The 22,013-nt window shown below is 42.2% G+C and overlaps 1 protein-coding gene across 6 annotated transcripts in view; it reads right to left on the bottom strand.

The window, feature by feature from the left end:
* LOC118507132 (potassium voltage-gated channel protein Shaker) overlaps positions 1-20,751 on the bottom strand; it is a 175,520-nt gene extending 154,769 nt beyond the window's left edge. For 2 of the 6 annotated variants that reach the window (XM_036045216.1, XM_036045190.1), the window contains exon 1: positions 19,532-20,748. In XM_036045216.1, the coding sequence (XP_035901109.1) occupies positions 19,532-19,671 (140 nt within the window). In that variant the 5' untranslated portion in view covers positions 19,672-20,748. Of the gene's footprint in view, positions 1-19,531 lie in introns of all 6 variants that reach the window. The other 4 variants (XM_036045183.1, XM_036045168.1, XM_036045177.1 and 1 more) reach the window with 4 other exon arrangements.
* Between the last annotated feature and the right edge of the window lie 1,262 nt (positions 20,752-22,013).

Raw genomic sequence — 22,013 nt, 5'->3', positions numbered from 1 at the left:
CTTTTAATTTTTTATTTATTTTTTACCAGCAGATTTGTTTTTATATTTTTGTTTTTGTAATTCTGTTCTCATATTGTTCTTTTTTTCATTATTTCATACTTAGATTTATTTGACTAAAACTAAAAACTTCTTTTCAGCAAATTGGTTCATTATGGTTGTCATTTGTCATTCGTTAGTCTCGTTGTTTCTCTTTTATTCTAATTATGAATGTTTTATTCCTTTTTAATTTTTTTATGGTTCTGATTTGCTTAATCCATTTGTTTTAATTTTGTTTTTGAACTGTTTTGCATTTTCATTCATATTTTTGACTTATCTCAAAATCTTACTTTTCCTATTTTTTTATATTTGCTTTCTATTATTATTTTTTTGTTTTCCATTTTGTTCTTTTTTCTTTCTTTGCACGTTTTAGTATGTTCTTGTATTTTTTCTTCTTTTGTAATTTTCTTCTCACTTCTTAGTTTTGTTAGTTATTTCAACAACTTCAAACTCTCTTAAAAGAAACTTGTTGTTCTTTTTTATTTTTTTATAGACTTTATCTTTATTTTCATTTTGCTAAGATTTTCCCCACTTTCCTTTTCTTTTGTACTTCTATGTTATCCTCTTCTTTCAGGAGCTTACATTATCATTATTATTTTCAATTTGTTTTTTTTTTCCTTTTTATGTGCTCCGTTTTGAATGCTTTTTTCCAGTGCAGTTTTTCACTTCGTCTATGTTTAACAAGGTTTTCGCACTTATTTTGTATTGTTTTTCTCCTTTTATAATTTACGAGCTTCGTGTCTTGCGATTTTATTACACTTTTATTGCTTTTTTTTATTTTTTTTTTTATTGCACTTATATTACACTTCCTATTCGTATAGGAATAATTTGTGACATATTTTTCCTTTCTTTATTTTGTCTTTTATATTCCATGTTCCGATTGATATCGCTTCTTGATCGTTTATATTTCGATTTCTACCGCTTAACATGGCATCCTGTATCATAAACACCACCGTTCAATCATTTGCCATCTAGTTTTGAGGTTGATGGCGGTAAGCATGGTTTGCCTTCTCCAAACACCGTTCCCCATCTGACCAGAGCTAGAACCTATAGCGAACGCACGCCCCAGACGCGAAACACCTGATAGATCGGCGATCGGCACCCGTATCGCCGACGTCGTCATTATCGTCACCAAACGGACTGAACCGTGCTCGCCCATCGCACACCTCCATCAATCTGGCTCATCTGACAAGCCACTCGCGATCGGTGTTGGGGTGTGTTTTTTTTTTCGCTCATTTTCGTTTGACGGTTGCTTGCCCTCCCGTTCGTTCAAACCCAAAACCACCCACATCGTCCGGTGTCCGGCGACTGTCCGCGTCGCCGTGTGTACCAGACCACCGATTATGTCGATCGGTGTTTGCTCGCTCGCCCAATCGCGATGAAACAGCATTTGATCTTCGCGGTTCAACACTTTACATCCGTCGGCTGCCGCGGTACGTGAATACCCCGAACGATGATCAAGTGCCGCGGCCTTTTTCTTCTTCGGTTCCCCGGTGTTCCTACGTTGCCCTTCCCTCTCGACAACCCTCCGTCGGGCATCTTCATCTGGGGACGCTCATTCGTTCGGTCACTTCTTACGAAGCCTGGCTATTAATAGCCGGTACGGGGTGTGTAAAAATAGTCCCTTAACGCCGCTACACACAGCTACAGCCGCGTGACCGCGAAAATGTCGCCCAGTGTCGTTGTGTGCAGGGCTGGCTGGTAGTGGCCGTTTTTTTTACTGCTTTGCTGCCCGACGGTTTCAGTGTGATATTGTTTTCCTCCGGCGTCTTTTTTTCCGATCTCTATAATCATGCTGCTTGACTTGTACGTCGGACCTAGCATCACTGTGTCAAACAATTTTGGACTCTTAAGATGAGAGTAAGAGATGGATTTGTGGACTCCGGCTTGTCGTGAAACTCTTCTGATATCAAGGGTCTTACCAGTAACAGCTGTTATTGGACCACAAACACGAACATTGGAAAGCCATTTTATAGCGGCCATGTTTGGAAACGAAGTTAAGCTTTACTGAGGTACCCATTAAATTTAATCTTTTATTATCGTGCATGGTACTCCCACTCTCTTTTTTTATCTCTCTCCCTCCCTCAATTCTTACCACTCCCCTCTCCGCTCCTCCTTCTCTCTTCTCTCCACACGAAAAAAAAACCCACCAACTGACTTCCGTTTACGCGCATGAGAGGAAAGAATTAAGTAACGATTTGTCGACCACCAGCAACTTCCGTCAAAAGGAAATGAGGGAAAAATAACATCACACCCCCTTTACCACCCTTTCCCCTCCCCCCCTCCCTTCGCTTCCTTACCTCTTCTTTAGTGATCGATGATCCAGCTTAACCTTCTCCCTACCTCTTTCACAACCATTCGACCATTAGTCGAAGGTCATCAAAGTCAATTCATGTAGCTGCCCCGGTACGTCAGTGCCGTCGGTGAACGTTAACGGGCGAGCGATTGTTTCGGTGGACTCATCTTTCATTCTCATCCTTCCAAATGGTGGCTGCTCAATTTTTTTGTTTTTGCTTTACTGTCTCTTCCCCTGTCGTTGGGTAATGGGCAGAGTTAGTAGCGTTTGTAATCGCGGTTGTCATGTTTCTCATCAACGTCAAACTTTTGAATGCTCATACCCCTTTCGAGGGAGATGAAGCTGAGCGAGATGAGCATGTAAATGGAGTCGGGGAAGGACAGAGAAAAAGAGAGAGGAAGGGAAAGCAAGTGTAGAAGGCAGAAAGACATAGTGAGAAGATTAGAGTGGTAGGAATCATTTCTTACGATGAAGGCAACCTCAAATGGCAGCAAACGATCGTACAACGTTTTGAAGAGATGATTTCACTAAGGTTTAAAAGATTTATTTTATTCTTTTGAATGCTCAGTCTGACAGTAACTGTATCTACAATGTTAATGAGTGTGAAAAAATCTGCAAACTTAAAAATGTTCACCAAATCTAATCTAAATATTCTGATGGAAAATACCAAACACCCCAGGTGATGGAGGAACGAAACCCACTGAGAGCCTCTAGCTACTTCCAAGAACCTACGCCAACAATATAGATTTACTTGTCTTCTCTTCAAATCGGACGCTAGAGAGGACTATTCCAGACTCTCGGAGGTTGCATCCAGTTCCTGGCATACACTGATCTCATAGATTGTATTGGTTTGAAGTTCGCCTGTGTAGAAGCAGCTTACCAAAGGATGGAGCAGGCAGCGCTCAATACTTCTGCTTAACTTGGAGACAAGGCAAAACTCAAAATGATGATTTACGCACTACTGAAGTCGTTCAAAACTTTATCTATCTTCGGTCAAAAATCATTAGCGACAGCAACATAGCAGTTGAGATAAACGCAATGGTGTCAGAGTACAGCTTACAGAAATGAGACGATATAAGACGTTTTATTACTCACAAACAGCTCACAGATACTAGCCTTGTCCTGATCTGAAGAATTTCTCCCTCAGCCGACTTCAATTTGCCAAAACCCTCCAACTTCCATCTCACTTAGGGCATCCAATTAAGCACCTTGGCATTCACAACCGATCAAAACAATGACTTCACTAGCAAAGAATTTTATTATGGTCCCACTCCTTAGGAGGGCCGGACATGTCATGGAAAAAGCACTAAGCAACCCTAGCTCGTAAAGTCATTCTCAGTCCATCCTCATAGACAGAGAACCCTGTGGTTGGCTCAGTCGGAAATTGAGTAATAACGTAGATACGATCCGGGTCAGAAAACTGGTGCAAATAAGATTGAAAAATAAAGAAAATAATTCGGTTGTTAAAACAAGAACAATTTTTCCAAGTATAACTATCTCAACAACAACAACAAACAATTCTGTAATGTTCATCCATTGACATAGGCTGATTCGATTTTCGATGAAATTTTGTATTATGATAATACTTTTTGAAATAATTCTGTACTTTATTTAACGCACAGAAAATTACAATTGAAAATTAAAGCTTTTTAGGGCAAAATTTGGAAAGTAAAACAAATATCACAATTAGTACTTTAGAATATATAAAATTTTTGCTCCCTATACAGTGTCCTAATTCTTGCCATAAAACATTTCATTTCATTTTTGAACATAAATTTAAACAATCTCTTGCACAAATATCTTTTTGACATGTATGCCCAACTGAACAGTTTATCAAGATATTCAAAATGCTTAGCAACAATTTAAAACTTCTAATTTAATAATCTTCACACGGCAGGACCGAGGTTCTTATCTCAGCTGAACCGATCCCCCTTATTAAGGACCGACCATCTAACTATGCGTTATCAATAAGTCCAATAAGCCAGTAATGGCAGGCACCACCTAAGAGGTTGTAAGGCCAAGAAACAAGAAGAAGAACTTGTTCATGCCAAAATCAAATATTTTCCTCATTTCTGGTAATTATAAGAATATTTTAAAGATGCAAGATCCAGTATGAAATTCCAACCGGATCGTCTCCCGGGACGCAAGGGACTGACCTTCGAGCTTTAGGAATCAAATAAGTCAAGGAAGACATAAATGGCAGGCCATTTTGAAGTTTTTTTTTTTTTATTCATAAAGAACGGCCTGGCCGTATTGCTTAAAGCTAAATTACAAAAATAAGTACAATTCACGTACAATTCCTTCTCCAAACCGTGAAAGGGCACCTTATCCCGGAGCCATTTTGAAGTTATAATGCTTTGAAACTAGATAAAAAATATCATTTTTTCATAAAAAAAATATTCTTTTTACACTTTATGTTCAATCATTTAATGCAGTTTTATAAGGTAAACCAAAAATTATTAAATTTTACGTTTAAAATTTATGTTAAAAAACTGATGCGTATTTTACTGTGTAGATGTTTGCATTGAATTAATTTTGAACAGCAAATCAACGCCATCCCTCTGTTCATCGTTGTCAAAAGAAAATCTATCCAAAATAAATCCTTTAATACATCTGTTGATAGCTTAACAGCTTATTTTCATCTTCAAGCAACCAATCAACCAAGCCGTGCTACAATTAGCCAAAATAATGCAACACCTCCAACTCGAATGCACATTTAATAATACACTTGGAATCTTTCCACCCGTATAGCGTGGAAAAAAAACCCGCACAGTTTCCCACAGGAAAAACAAAACACCATATGTGCCGGTTCCGCATGTGTTGCGCGATTCGAGCGTAAAATTTTGTCATAAAACCTTCGACAGCTTTCCAATCGGCCAAACGCGGGTGTCAAATTTATGGTTACGATCCAACCGGCCACCATCTCCCACTGCAGCACACGCATGCAACACACCGAGAGCCGACTGGTGGCCGCGGCCAATCCGGGTTGAATTTCATAAATTTATGAACTCCTCCAATTTTATGAACTGAAAGTGGCCCGAAGCCGATCGTGGGCGGATGCTCACTCGCCACCCGCTCTAGGCCGATTGCTGGTCGACCGTGCAATCGCAACACAATGCACGATCACGGTAGCAGAGCTGTATGTGTGTGTGTGTGTGTGTGATGGGGTTGGGAAAATTTTAACAGCTCGGAGAAAGCGCATCTAAGCGTGGGGCAGCGTAATGTCGGTGACAAAAAAAAATGTATCGCAAAAGCAACTAAATACAAACCAACTAACAAACACACACACACACACTAGAAGAGTGATACATTTCGAATCAAAAGAAAGCCAACAACAACAGCACACACGGCCACACGCGGCTTACGGAAAGTTTATTTTTGTGATTTTCGCCCAGCCCAAGCGCGAGTTGCTCAGTGTGCGAAAAGGATAAAAAAATATACAAAAAAGCAAAAGAGAAAGAAAACGATTGAAACGACAAAACCCGCCAAACCGATATGCCGTGCCCCAGTCTGTGTCCCGCTAATGTGTGTTTGTGTTTTGCGAAAGGCAAGATTTTTCTTTTTTGCCGAAAACCTCGAAGCCCTTGAGCAGACACCGATTGGCAAACGCGTACTAGACAGACGGCGGGAAAAGAAAGAGGAGGTAAAGCGAAGGGGAGGGAGGGGAAGGGAAGCGGACATGCTCAAGGCGGTGAGTGATGATTAAGAAATAACATCCCGCCGGCCGAAGCGCGCCAAGCAAATCGGGACGGGATTGAGCGATAATCTTCGCCCGCGCGTCCATTGACGGAGATTAGCGCGCTTTGGTCGCTAATCGCGGGGGCGCACTGTTACATTGAGGGCGGATGGGACGATGGTGAGATTCACCAATTTCTGCCGGGCAGCAAAACGGATATCGTTCATCGTTGCTTTTCCGAGACGGTGACCGCAGGAAAAGGGATAAAGAAACACATCTAACAGTTCCCCGAAACAGTTCGGGAGGATACATTTGCGCAACAAAAATATAGCCGATCGTACGCGGTACGGTTAGCGTCAAGATGGAAATGATTAAAAAGAAATATGAAAGTTGGTTTGAGATATTGATACTTCAGCTGGTTTAAGGACCATAAATTATTGAGTTTTGCTAATAAGGTGAAGAGTAATAAATTTGAATAAAAATTTTACAAAACTGTTAAATGAAAACTAAAAATCAATAAGTAAAAAAGGAAACTCTTATTTAAAAACTACAAAATGTGAAACTAGAAAAATAAACAAAAGAAGTAAAAAAATAATCTCAGAAAAGAGAAGCAATGGTAACAAATGAGATAATTTAAATGAAAAGTAAAAATTGAAAAAGTACAAGAAATAACATAAAAATTAAGTATATCGGACACAGTAAACAAAAACACAAAAGAGGAAAGATAAAATGCACAGGAAAAGAGATGAAAGTGCGACAATAAAAAAAGTCGAAAAACTTGAGATGAATGAGATAACATTTACAACAGCAAAAAGCATAGAGAAAATAAATTAAATTGATAAAATATATCAATTGAACTAAGAAAAATGTATAACATATAAAAAAGAGTAAAAATGAAGTTGAAAAGGAAAAGAAAGTGAGGAATTGAAGGAACATGTAAAAAATAATAAAAAAACTAAATTAAATACAAATAAATAATAAAACATATACAAACAAACCGGTGACCATCTTCTATAAGTCAATCCAGATCCTGGCATACGCTGATGACATAGACTTTTTGAGACTCTCCTATGTAGCAGAAGCTTACCAAAGGATCGAGCGAGCGGCACAGAACTTCGGGTTGGAGATTAACGAGGCGAAAACCAAAATGATGGTAAAAAACCACCATCATAAACGAGGCGAAAACCAAAATGGGCTCTACGAGCTGTTCGATGATCTCACTATCGTGCAGCGAGCTAGACTCGCCAGACTCCGATGGGCTGGTCACGTGATGAGTATGACACCGGACAACCCAGCCCGTAAAGCCCTTTTAGGCCGTCCAGGGTCAATCCGGGTGAATAAAGTCACAGAAAGCATGAAATGGCAGGCCGAGACCTCTCGAGGTTTTAGTGCCAAGAAAATAAAAATGGAAAAGCCTTACGTACGGGGAGGCGGGTCTGGATAGGATCTGAACACCGACCCTGCCGTTTGAAGACCCTGCGCCGCTGTCGCATCGGCCACCAATAACTCAATCAATCAATAAATAACTTATGACAGAAAATTATCATTATTATTTGGTTGTTATCTTCTTCTCCTTTCGTGGCCTAACGACCTCTTAGGTCATGCCTGTCATTTCTGGTTTACTCGACTTATTGATACCACATAGTTGGATAGTCATTCCTCACTACGAGGGGAATTGCCCAGATGAGATTTGAACCCGGTACTATCATGTGAAAACCGGCGCATTTGTCGCATCTATCACCAACATTGTTAAATTTATTGTCATAATCATTTATCTTAATTATTTGTTGATTTTTTCTAACTTTGTTCACATTTCAAATCGCTTTTTACTGGCTTCAGATGAACCATTAATCAAATTGTTCAAGCAAATTGTTGATTCAAACTTCCGATTAACTATCATGGATTGAAAATTGAATGGTTTTGCTCTACATTTTAGTAGCTCTTTCCTATGCAAGTTACGTGCCAAAAGCAGTGGAAAAGCAGCAAGCAAAGCGATTGAAATTAGCTCTTCTGCACGTGTTCTCCGTGGGCACGGTTTTCTCTCATTTTGCAGGAACTTTGCAGGCCCGCACAAACGCGGAAACCACAACCACCGGTAAACAAAAATCAAAAGAAAAACCCACAACCCATCGTGGAAAATCGCGGTGAACAATAAAAAAGCACCATATTGCACGTGGCAAGTTTGATAACCTTTCTCTCTCTCTCTCTCCCTCTCTCTCTCTCTCTGTACTTCACAGAAACCAAAACAAACGAATCGGAAGCCAAAAACCCCGTTGCCCGAATCGAGCGCAACGCTTAAGGAACGTAGCAACAGTTTACAAACGATCATCGCCAAACATTACGGAAAAAGGGGTGAAGAAAGGGGGAGGGGTGGGGCGAGGGGGTAGGTGAGATTTGTAATGGCTCGGACATTAGGAAGAAAAATACAATGCGACCCAAAACCCACTCTGCAAAATACAAATGGCGTGTAAAATTTGCCAGCTGCAGTCCGGTAGGCAGAGTGACCCTTTTCTCTAATATTTTTTGTTGTTGTTGCTCTCCTGATGCTAATAGATTTCTTTGGTTTTTGTCACCGCCTTTTTAAAATCTCCCCATTCTCCCGCCCACCCTTTCCAGCCCTCTCCCTCACAACCAACCCCAAAACCCTGGGAACAAAAGGATGTGGTTCGCTTTTAATGACCGGTTTAGCGTGCATTACATTTAGGTGATGGAAGCTCGGTAGGCGCATCCGACCGGACAACACCAGTAAGATCAAGCGTGCCGGAGGGGCATAAATATCGTTATCGTTGGTAACGTGAGAAAGAGAGAGAGAGAGAGAGAGAAAAAAACTACCAAGAAAACACTCATGCACGTGTTGCGAACAAAGACGAAACCCCATCCGCCGAATCATCCCGGATTTACTTCTTTTTTTTTTCTCTCTTCACTGAAACTACTTCGTGCGAGTATGGCAGTTCTGAAATGCGTGGTGGAGAAAGTGGTGTTCGCCTAACATTTTGTTTTCCGACCGAAGCGGATTCTCCGCATGTTTCTAAGCCACAGCAAATAAAATGGTCAACAAATGGGAAAGAATGGCGAGAGTTCTAAGATTTTGCCTCGTACCTTTTTGATTATTTATATCTCGCGTTAGGTTAGTTTTTTTGTCTTCCTGTCGGTGAAGATTCTTTTCTTGGCGTTTGCACTTTTTCATACACTTTCCATCCTGCTGTGTGTGTGTGTGTGTGTGGGGGGGGGGGTATAAGGGGCGGTTATATTATAAACGATTCGAGGGATGAACGCTAAGAAATAGGAGATGAATTTTTAGGGGTTAGTTAAGAATTTTTAGTAAACTCAGGAAACTGTCATCAAAAGAAACAATCTAAAAAAAATCTTTTTCCGGATGAATAATAAAATGTTGCTTAAGGGTTGAAAATTCTTATTTTTTTATTGCAGAAGTGCAATCGAATCAATTCAGCATTTCATTTCAACATTTCAAGTGCTGGATAAAAATAAAATAAAAACTACTTAAGAATTCACGTTAGAAGAAATTATATCTGCCCTTGGAACAAAACTACCCTTTTCGACCCCCAGAAACTTGTGACAAAAAAAACCATGAATAATTTTTTCAATCTCTAGCAAATAGATGATAATAAATTTCAAAACATTATCAGATAAATAAATTAGTCAATTTATAAATAAACAACAAAAGTAATAATAAATAATTATAACCGATAGAGGGATGAATAATAATCAATATGGGTTGAATTTTAAAAAAGGGTTCGCTTACAAATATCCCTTTTCTATCCGTTGTTTATTCTCTCGAAAAAAAATAACAACAATAAAAAATCAAATAAAAATCTCAAATAAGATGTGAAAACCATCAAGCTTTGTTTAAAGGTTGAAAAATCTTTTTTCTTTGCAGAAGTAAAATCTAACCAAAACGCGATTTTTCTATTGAAAATAAAATAAAAACTACCCTACAACCCAAACCAGAACAGCTTCTTTCTATGCCAAAAACAAAACTACTCCTGTCCACTCTCCATTAATCACCCTTACTACGTTTATTGCGTCTTTTCACCCTTTTTCGTTTCCTTGTTGCTACTTAAGGTGTCGCCTTTCACACCACACATTTGAAGGCAAATGATGAGGCCACTCGTTTAATGACTACTTGCCCCAACAAACAACCGAAATATTGCTCATTAGACACCAACAACAGCAGCAGCAGCAATCGTAGCAAAAAAACAGGCAACCCCCGTAAGAATCCCAATGTCAAAGTAATGGTCGCCTCGAGCACGGTACGGTCATGCAGTGGGTGAGTCAAAATGGTGACAAATTAACGGTTACTAAATATATCAATTTCGCGCCAGTAGTGGCTAGGGCAACACAAATCAAGTACATATCTGCAGCGCGCCGTGTTGTAACAGTGTGTGTGAAGATGCGCTGATGTGTGATTGAGACAGCAGGAAAGAGAAAGAGGGAGCGAGAGAGATAGGTGAAGAAAGGCGAGACAAGTTGCTCGTGTTTGTAGCATTGTTGCAGTGTCTGAAGTTCTAAAGGGGAAATTAGTAACAGTTCTTGTTATATTAAATTCAGTCGCCATTTTGTTTTCTCAAAACATCAGTTTACGGAAAAGGTGCTTCTATTCATTTTATTTTATTTTTTCAATAAAAAGAGATCAAACTTCCCGATGAAAAGTAGCATGAAATGCACCATGCATTATTTTAATTTCCCACATTCAAACCGATGCATTAACACGATGACTGCACGTTGCAAACGGATGACTGGTTCGTCTAATTTGCTTCCCGTCAACAAATTGTGCATACGTACGTCTGGTTTGAACGTGGGTTTTGTTCTTTTTTTCCTTATGGCTTGTACTTGTACAACCTGTTAATGGTTGTTTGTGTTTCGTTTTTTTTTTTCGCCCCTCCTACATCCCTTGCACCCCAGTGGGTGCAACTTACGGTAAGAAATGTTTACAATTGAGCTGCATCTGCGGGCCAACTTCGCTTCAGTTAATAGTGGAACACTTCGGAACCCGGGTTGCTAAACTGGTGCCAACAAAAACACCTCCCAAGGTACACAGTACGAAAGGGGTGGCAGATCCAATAAAATTTAAAAAAACACACACCACCCTTGTCGTGGCGCCAGTGATTAAAACGTGTCGAAGTTTGCTGCCCCGTACGGGAGATATATTCGGCAGCAGCACTTTGATCGTGGTTGCAACGATCAACCCGAACAGAGTTGCTGCGCCAACGTGTGTTACCTGTCTGTGTTGCTACACGCTGAAGGTCATTGGGCACGATAATTAACGTGAAACACCAGGCGCCTCCATTTGCAAATCAATAAATATAATATTTTGAATATTTTGTTTTTAAAAGAGAATTATGATTTCAGAGAAACGAAGATGAAACATGAAACCATTTTCCGGGTGTTCCAATTACACCGTACCGCTTAACTGCACCAGTTAGAATTTCGTGTACAACTCAAGTTGACATTTGTACTGGCACTGTTTCGCAGTACGCGAGGCTGTAATTAAAGGCCTTTGTTCGGCTACCGTTTGGCAATGTGCCCCGAACCAGCAGAAGGATTTCGGCCTGAGTATCTCGGGAAAACCTCTCCTCCTCCTCCTCCTGGCCCTCCCACCCATCCCTCCTTCGTTACCAGGAACGCATGGACCGTCAAGTGATGCATCTTAAACCCTATCCTATGCATCACACCCAAAAGTCAATGCGGCGTGTGCCACAGCTGCAACACACACACACACACACCCGAAGCTTAGTGGGAGGAGGAAAAAGGGTGAGCAAGGGAAACACCGAACACCGAAAAACCCAAACAAAGACGGACGTGATACGGACAACACCCCCTTCATACAGGAAAGGCGCTCGCGGGGAGGAAAACGCATGCTGTATGTCGCAATGCGCAATGACGTCACGGCCTGCGTTCGGGGCGAAACCGTTTACACCGGTGACCGTACCGGGCGACAGCAAACACGGGCGCACGAGCGAGATGAAACCAGTCGCAGTTCGAAGGAAACCAAGGGAGGGGAGTGGGAGGTTGTGGGGTTGTAGATGGCAGGCGGATGGTGTTCGGATAAATTCGGCTTTTCTTGTTCGGTGGGCACCGCAATATCGTTTGGGTTGCCATCTCGATTGCAAAAAAGACTGTGCTCAATGCTTGTCAGACAACGGTCGAAGTAACCTGTATGATTGTGATCCGATTTTGGCTAAACTTTTTCGTAGCGTAGCTTAAGGGTCTGTTTTGCTGTTGTATTGGAAATAGAAGGAGAGATGGAAAGCGATACATAGCTTTGAACAAAAATTTAAGGGCTCGGTTAAATAAATTGGAAACAACAGTTTTATTGGTTAAAGTGAGGTCCAACATCAATCAAACTTCTTCTTCTTTTTCTTTTTTGACCTTAAAATCTCGAGAGGTCTCGGCCTGCCATTTCTGAGTCAGTCCAGTGTACGGGAAGACAGAACTCGGACGAGATTCTATATCTGGGTCCTGAGGTGTATAGGTCCTGCGAACAACTCCAAGCTAGATATACGGGCTAAAATATTTCACATCCCTTAAATATTCTTGGCTAGATGAAGTTTTATATAAAATTTATAAACTATTTCAAAATAAATCTCTTCCCGAAAAAAAAACTTTAGCACACCGCTGCACAAGCAACGATCCTGAACAACGCACACCAACAATCGTGCACTGCAGACATTGATTGCCCTTGTCCGACAATTCCCTGCAATGTGTGCCCTCTGGCGGCTTATCACGAGTGCAACCCAAATCGACTAGCGCCATCTGTTGCAAATCACCCTCAACTAACTGCTCGACTGGTCGTAGCTTGTGCTCCTGGCGGGAAAAAAAGCATGCGCAACACCTCACACAAAAGCACATCCGCCACAGCGCCAGCAACTATTGGCCGGGAGTGACCAGCGGCAGAAGCTTACCGTTCGCTTGCCGTAACACCGCATTGCAGATGAGCAACGGCAAACGGCGGTATGTTCGTGGCGGTTCGTATCTCATACCGCTAGTTCGTACCGGACCCGGCAGGAAAGCCATTCGCTTTTGAACGTTACAAAAACTGCCACATCGAACGTTGGAAGCTGGACGAGCTAGTAGCGTTTGCTTTTCAGGAAAGAATTTAAACCATTTTATGCTGATGATACAGAGGACTGTTTGTATGACAGCTGTCACAATAGAATATAATAGGAGGATAATAAATAGGAGATGATAAGAGAATATTTTCAAGAGAATTCGTGAGATAGACAACTGTTGCACTCACATCACATTACACACGAATGGCTGCACGCACACTAAAATACTAATTTTGAAAATAAATAAGAAAATTTAAAAATACATTGTTTAAAATACTTACAAGTATTTTATATCCTATAACAGAGACCAGCATTTTATCTTGTTTCGGCAGTCGAAGAGAACCGTAGGACGGGACCCAACTCGCTTAAAGCCTGGCATTTATCTGCTTCCAATCGCTTTGAGTGTCCTACCACCCAGGCTAAGGACTCAAAACATCAACATATAAGGAATATTCCTAATGAATATCCAAAGTCACCTGGTCGACATTAGACCGATGACCATTGAGAGTTCCCCGACCCAAGGACTCAATGTCTCCAACGTAAGGAAAACTCTCATCTACCAATCTCATCTAACCACTCAAACGACTGCCTGAAAGGTAAAATTTAAGGAAGAAGTGGTTCGCCCAGCCTCTCGTCTCACTCTCATCGTTCTTTGTTCTCGTGGCACACATGGTAGTCCGATCAACATTCTTCTATTGAAACAGGTTCGTTGTGGAACTTTGCAATCATATAATGGACTCTTGCATACAGTAAGGGGAGTTTATCCACGTGACTATGGAACTGTGCAATTAACTGAAGATTATTTATCATGTCTTTGATTCAACCATTTCAAAATGTCGTTGGATTGTTTGCTTAAATCACCACGCATGTATCATGTATCAATAATAGTCCATACTATAATGAACATTTACGAGGAACATTGCCTCGGTTTTCGGCAAAGTAAAAATCTAGTTAAGTCTTCTTATTTTGTTAACGGTGAGGGATCCTTCTAAAGGTACCCAGATCAAGGATCCTGTCGCGGCATAATAAGATTCTTTGAGCTGGGTTTTTATGGGATTCATGCAAGAAGTCGATCCCTGTTCACTAAACCACTCATCGACCTGATCCGAACCCTACCGATTCGCTGATGTGCGTAATACTCCATGCAGGGTCGTGTATGGGATGCACCTGCGCTGTAAAGTCTAGTTATGTCTAGGAAGCCATAAAATAGCCGGCATGACCACCAAAGGTCATCACGCCACGAGACATATTGCCCCGATAATTCCAAACAAATCGCATATAAGTGAAACGTATTGTGAAGTGCTGTTTATGAAGAATTATAAGGATATACATTCAAGAAATGCCCGTCTTTTGTATTATGAAACGAGCCGAAAGCTTCCTAAAATGTCCGCGGCCTTTCATCCCAGATCTTAACAATTAGCCTCCACATTTACCATAATGCCCACTTCACATTTGTAACTGCTAGCCCTAAGTAGAAGCTATGATCTGCATAAAGTCCAGAGAGTTTTATGGTCCAGATACCTCAGATGCTACAAAGCCGTACAAAGGGCTTTGATTTATATAATGGAAATGTTCGATCACAATCACAGATTGTTTTAAAATGGATGGTAGATTTTTCAAGTACGTTGTGGAACTGTGCAATCATATAATTAAATTTTGCTTAGAGTTGAGGGGAAGTTATAAGCAATGTAGCCATGGACCGTTCCTAATAAATTAAAAGAAAAATGTAAATAATTGTTAATCACTGCCATGTGAATGGAATCTTGACATCATCCTTCCCATGTTCAAGAAGAGACATAGCCTAGAGTGCAACAACTACAAGGATATTATGGTGTTCAACACCACCTACAAGATCTTTTCACTAATACTACAAGATCGACTTGCCCCATACGTTAAGAAAGTTGGAAACTATCACAGAGGCGGTCTGGATGGGATTTGAACCCCGGTCCTGACGTGTGAGGACTAGCACTGCTGTCGCCTCGGCCACTGGACCACCCCCTCAATCACTGACGGAAAATTGGAACGGAATATCAAGCAGCAACTCCACTCCCACCATCTCTTCATTGATTTTAAAGCCGCATATGACAGCATAGCCAGGGTAAAACTGTACGACGCAATGAGCTCTTTTGGAATCTCGGCCAAGCTCACCTTAGGCTTGTAATGACAATGGCCAAAATCATATGCCAGGTGAAGGGGGATGGAAAACTCTCGAGGCTCTTAGGGCCTCGAGCCAGGGAGATTAGCTTGCCTGTCTCCTTTTCAATCTGGCTCTTGAAAGGGCCATCCGTGACTCGGAGGTGGAATCTTCGTGGACCATCTTCTATAATTCTATAAGTTCTATAAGTCAATCCAGATTCTGACATACGCTGATGACATAGACATCATTGGTTTGAGGCTCTCCTATGTAGCAGAAGCTTACCAAAGGATCGATCGATACTACAGCCTGAGGAAACTTCTCAACTCTGAATACCTGTCGCGAGGGACGAAGCTGGGACTGTACAGCACATTTAGAGTCCCAACACTCATATACGCCTCGGAGACAAGGGCTCTGTCCAACACGGGAGGAACGTTTTCTAAAAAGGATTTTTGACCCCGTATGTGTGAAGGCTGTTACAATGATGAGCGCGAAGAACTGTACGTTGATCGCTCCGTTGTGCTGGCCTTGTCATGAGAATGACGCCAGATGACCCAACCTGTAAAGTCTATAGAGGCCGCCCACGCGGAAGGCGTGGCAGGGCCAAACTAAGATGGAGTGATGGCGTTGATGCGTCCGCCAGAATGGCCGCGATAATCGTTTAGAAGTCGAAGGCAGCAGGCCAAGACTGCAAAGCGTTTGCAGCGCCTGAGTAAGTAAGTGAGCAAATAATTTTCCAATCATATTGTGAAATTCTTGCAACGAGCTACGTATTTTTGAACATCAAGATAATGGATTGTAAGAAAATATATTTGGATTAAACTGTTTTTAAGCTCTACCACTTCTTTCCTAGCTCAAAAGAAGCCTCGAAAGGGCTTGAAATGCTTTTTCCATGGCTTCCTAGACTAGCTTTATCCGTAGCTGGATGGTGAATTCTGCGTATGGGAAAAACATCCGTAAGTCTTCTTAGTACAAACCACTTTAAACATTAATATTTAATTTGTTAAAAGTCAAGAATGAAATGACTTCCCTACAACTTAGCTCATAACGTAAAAGTCCTATTACTTAACTATACCATATTCTTTGCTCAATATAGTCTACAAATGTAACAAAACTTATTTCCCAGTACACTTTGCCCAACACTGCTTTTAATAAATATGTTATTTACTGTTTTCTAGTTTCCTAGCGCCCGTTCGAACGAGTTTTACGCGAACTCAATACTCGAAGTAATGCGCTGGCGGGAGAGAGGAGCAAACTAAAAACAAAAAACCCAAACAAAAGCTATAAATCCCCTCTTGAATTGTATCCAATTGTTTCCTCCCTCCCTCCCAACCCACCCCCTGACAAGTCAAAACTATTGCACCGGACGGAATTGAATGCAGTCGGGTGAACGCGAACACCGCCCATAATGAAATATTTACCTGGACGGTTTGAACAAAAAAAAACAAAAGCGCACAAAACTCCCGGTGGAGCATTATTTTCATCTCAGCAGCTGTTTGCACTCGCGGCCAAAATCCCGCACCCCTCGGTCGGTGGCGCTGCTGGAAAACCAGCAGCAACAACGCTTGAATTGCTCTAAGCGGCTCGGTGATGATTTGGAGCATATAGCAGCACCAGCATCACCACCATCTGTCGGCACCGGGAAGCAGTTTGCAAGCTGCAACTGGAGACAAATATCGAAAAACCACACACACACTCGCATGCGGCGCTAAACAAACCAGCAATGGCACATGATGCTAGAAGATTGGTTCGGCGGACGGGTCTTCGTGGGGCAGGTTGGAATAGCGGAATTGGTCAAAACAATGACCACTCTAGCGCCGACCTACAAATGGCACGAACGTGACAACTGGCAGCTCGGTTGCTTTTCCCGGTATTCCCGGTGTATTTTTTTTTCTCGCAGAAGGCATAAAAACCACCAACACCGCAAACATGGCGCTCGTGCCTTTTTAGTGTTCTGGGCGGGCGTGTGTGGCGTGGTTTTGCCATTGTTGACGCTGTTTAGATGCTGCTGCTGGTGAACCTTGCACCGGTGTCCGGCCAGTAATCGACCCCGAAACGGTAACAGGAAATGTCTTCGCTCGCCTCGTACATTATTCCACCTGCTCTCACATGGAGACGCCCTGTGGCTCACGCTACGGGCGACGGTGGTAAAGGGTGCGGGTTTTTGTGCGGTGGAATGGCGGGACGGTACGATGCTCTGACACCTCCCACTGATGACTTTAAACATTCTTTGCCAGCATCGTCTCACGATTTAAGGTACGATGAAATCAATCTGAACCCTGGCAATAGTTTCCATCTAGTTTCACACAATGGGAACACAATGAGGACATATCGGGTGGGAAAATTTGTTCGATCATGCCATTTTGGTAAATATATTGATTCTTAATTCAGAATATAGATCCTAAAAAAAACACAGAAATCATAAAGCAATGAGTTTAAACTGACAAGCAAATATGCCTTTATCCTGACACATAGATGGCGTCACTTAACTTATGCCCATATGAGTTTATAGAATAGTTTGTCTCGACCTTTAACGAATAGGTATATAATTTTGACAGCTATAAGAATACAAATTTTGTGAAAACTACGATTTTTTTAACAAATGGCTTAATAAAAGTTACCAAGTTACCAAGAGCTTGTACTTTTCGTTTTGAAGATCTTCCAGAGATTCACTGGAAAGAAATTAAGCACCATTGAAGAAGTAATCACTAACAACCGTCGCCCACTTTAAAGCTAAAAAATGGCTAACTGTTCCAAAGACTGTTTGAGGTTTTTCTCAGATAAGACAAAGGCTTAAACAATCAACTTCTTTGGATGTACTCATATGTACCGGACGAGGAATTTGCAAGGTTTCTTAACATCAGTTGCCCATAACTGGTTGCTGGTTAGTCTTATGCCCGGCAGAAAGATTCTGGTGAAAATTTGATATCCGGTCCTACCGAGTGAAAGGCTTCATATTCTTCCATCCTTATAGTCCCATACAATCATGACTTGTAAGGAATGATTTAAACAACTTTCACCTCATTCTTTAAGCTAGTCGAAAGCCATTATTTAATTTTTAAATATTTATTTTTGAACGATGGAAAATATCAGTTGCAAGTTTTTTTTTTATCGCTTTATTTGTTTTCTTCTATATTTTAATTATTACAAAGATCTTGATGAGCCTTTGCTCGTTCTCAGGATTCAAATTTCCCCTATCTAGTGCTGCGAGCGAAGAACACTCATATAGTGAAATATTTATAAACATCTTAACGAACATCCTTAAGCCTAGTTTTTGATGTCTTAAATTTTGACAGGAATATATTTGATATTTTAATTAAAATCCATTATTAAGACTTTTGCGATAAATTTCAAACTCCACGCTGATTTGAAGAGCTGATTTGACACGGCGTATCCCCCTTGTAAAGGGCCTTCGTCTGCATACTTGGAACTCCTCGGATGATGTGACGCGAATACTTCAATTTTAATTACAACGTGACAGATTGATTGGCACTCGAACTCACCATATTCATATCAATTTCGAGATGAAACAAATTGATTGACTGAGTTTTAATTCAATTATCTGACACTGCGCAAGTTTTCAATCCAACCCGGTAACCTGGTGTTTCCGGTAGACACCAATTGTGGAACTTTATCCCATTTTCTACTTGTGTAAGTGAATATGATCGTTTTTTAGAAGGATTTAAATAGACCCTTTTGTGTGGATTATGATGAGCAGATGAGATCTAGATGTCATAAATCTTACTGTAGTGATCTCACAGGAAGCAGCGAATAAGACTTGCCAGCTACCCGTGGGATTGGGCATGTCATGAGAAGGGAATTAGCTGATCCAGCCTGTAAAGTCTGGTAAAGCATGGAAAACTCCAAGTTAAGTTGGAGGAGATTTTGAGAGTAGATCACTCAACTGGAGATGAATGTACGAGCGTTCATACCCAAATTAAGCTAGAGTGATGACCGTTGATGAGCGCCTTAAAAGGCCGGTCTAATAGATCGACATATGATGGCGACAAACCGTGAACAGTTGCGAGGACTTTTGGCATTTGGTTATGTACTTTATGCTTCAATTCCCCCAGAAAACATAATTTTAAGGTTCGAGTAGATTTAAAATGTAATATGGTTTAGAAAATGTCCTTAGAACGATGGTATGACATGTAAATTGCATAACTTCAGGGGCCACAAATAATTTTTTTTTCAATAGGAATATTAGAACATTCATTTAAAATTGTAAACAAACGATCGCAAAAAAAACGTATTTAAAGTGGTAAAACACGGTCCAACATGATGCAGCCATTTATACAAATAAGCGCGTCGGTACTTACATGTTGAGGGCCCGATCGTTGGAACCGCTCTGACTTTGGGTGTTGTCGTGCCGGCGCTCCTTGTGCACGATCCCCATCAGCTTCATCCACGGGTTGTTCTGGGACCCGTGGCCCATCCCGCCGCTCTGCCACATCGTCATCTTGGCGTCGGACCGGGTGCCGCCCTCGGACGCGCGCACGTTCGCTAACTAAACCGTGGTACGCCCTCGCGCCGGAACAATTTGATCGCGTGGAACTCCCAAAATTGACAATGAACGGGTCTTATCCTATCCTTGTACTCCGTTTCGCACCACAAACACATACAAAGCACAGCGCCTCGGCCCGAACTACGCGCTACGCGTTAGATTTCAGCAGTCACACTGACATGATCGCAGACGCCGATCGCTTGTCGGGCATCAGCGAGCAAAAAAAAACCGAAACGAACGGAAAAGAAAACCGAACACACACACACACACACTCACACCAGCACTTTTGCTCTCTCTCTCTTGCTCTCTTTTTTTTTGGCACACTCAATGAACTCTGAAGCCCGCTAGGGCACCGACTGCATCCTGACCACCCGTGCTGCTGCTGTTGCGGGGTCAGCGACCCACAGGAAAGGAGCGCGCTCGCCCACCGCGACCACGACTTCCCAAACAAACACGTCACACGCGCGCGACTACCGAATGGACGGAATGGACGGAAGGTGATGCACCACCACGCACGCACACCATCGCAATCGCAACGCTCTATATCACCCTATCGCCAGCGGTTGATCGTTGCCATCGATGCGTTCGGGATCGTCGCCATGGTTGCTGGTGAGGATGCTGCTGATGCTACTACTGCTGCCACTGCTGCTACCATTGCTCGGCCACCGGTCGATGCCTCCATTCGTTAGAAACCAAACCAAAAAACAATTGCTCACTATCTAAGTAGAAACCGCAGTTAGTAACGCAAAACTGACGCGCTTCCTTACAACAACATCAACAACGAACAAACAAAAAACCCGCACAAACAATAACCGAAAACCGGGACGGGTGTTTACGACTGCCTGTCAGGCCTGACTGACTGACTGCTACTACTACTACTACTACTACTACCACAGGTTCGTTTTTGCTTCGTACGATGTTGACGGGCTATCCGTGCGTTTTTCCCATTGTTCACTACTGTCACTAACAGATTCGTGGACACGCACACACACACACTTCACACAGCTTCACACACTTTCACTTTAAATGTTTTTGAAGCTGCTGTTGCTGTTGCATCTCCGTTGACTTTAAAATATATAGGAGAAAAAGAAGAAAAACAGTTACAACACAATCAAGATTATCCAGGTAGCTGGACAGTGTGGGATAATGTTTGAACGTAATTCATCAAGGCATGAAGGTCCTGCTCTTCATTCTTTTTTGCTGTACTGGTGCTAGAGTAATGAAGATTAACGATGCAGGCAAACCCTCGAGCGGCGAGAGGGAACCAAGGCGAATCAGAAAGTTTTACAGAAATCGAATTAAATTATGTTGTGTTTTCTTGCTTCCCATGCCGAGAATTTGTAGCTGTAACTTCGTTTGTGCGTCGTCCGTGGCACGAACGTTGGTCAAGATGGTTGTGCAAGGGGTCCTTCAAAACCGGAAGACTGCGTCTTGAGCAAAGCGCCAACACTCGTCCAACACTTGTGGCCCCGAGAACTGCACCTTTGCAGCTCTCCCTCGCACTGGTAAATTCTAGCCCGGATGTGAACTTGCCGCTTGCACCAATCCGGTGGGCTTAAACTGATTGGGGAAACGTCTTCCGTCACCAGCCGAAAGACTTCCGACACCTGGTGCAGACACGATGAGGAGTTTTGTTGGTGTTTTTTTTTCTTTCTCATCTCTTCTTCACTTTTCTGCACCTTAACAACTTCAAGACAACGAGAGGATAGGTAATGGTGAACCTTCAGTCAGGTATCCTCTGGACCTGGTGGCAGCACACGGCGTCCCTCACCTCACAAAAACCGAAGAAGTAGAGCAAGAAGATAGCGCATCTTCCGGTTGATTGCGTTTAGGTAGGTCGGCTATCGACCATCCTCCGCTATCGCGAGTACACGGTTGATTGGTGTTTAAACGTATTCTTTGCACGCTGCGATCTCCCGGTTGGTTGGTGCACTTCCGGGGTTGTTCCGGAACAATAAGCAGGGGGCTACACTGCACTGCACCGATGTCGACACTGCGTATTGTACCAGGTATCAGTCACCAGTCAGGCCGCTGGGATTAACCACCATCACAGTAGTGATGGTTTTGGATGCGTTCCAGGACATTCATCTCCTTGCGACGAGACACGACAGATTCGAAAGGACCTCGGTGGTCACTCTGCCATCTGCCGCTGTAACGGTTTTCTGTGGAGCTCACTAGCACACTCGCTCTCGCTCTCCCTTTCTTGGTGCCATCTCTCTCACACTCTCTCACTTATTCTCGCTCGCTCGCTATTCACTCCCACAATAGCGGAGGACACCATAGCCAATGGCCACTTG

This window comes from Anopheles stephensi, chromosome X (assembly GCF_013141755.1).
Source record: "Anopheles stephensi strain Indian chromosome X, UCI_ANSTEP_V1.0, whole genome shotgun sequence".
Taxonomy (NCBI): Eukaryota; Metazoa; Arthropoda; class Insecta; order Diptera; family Culicidae; genus Anopheles; species Anopheles stephensi.
This window is presented reverse-complemented; position numbering and strand designations above follow the sequence as displayed.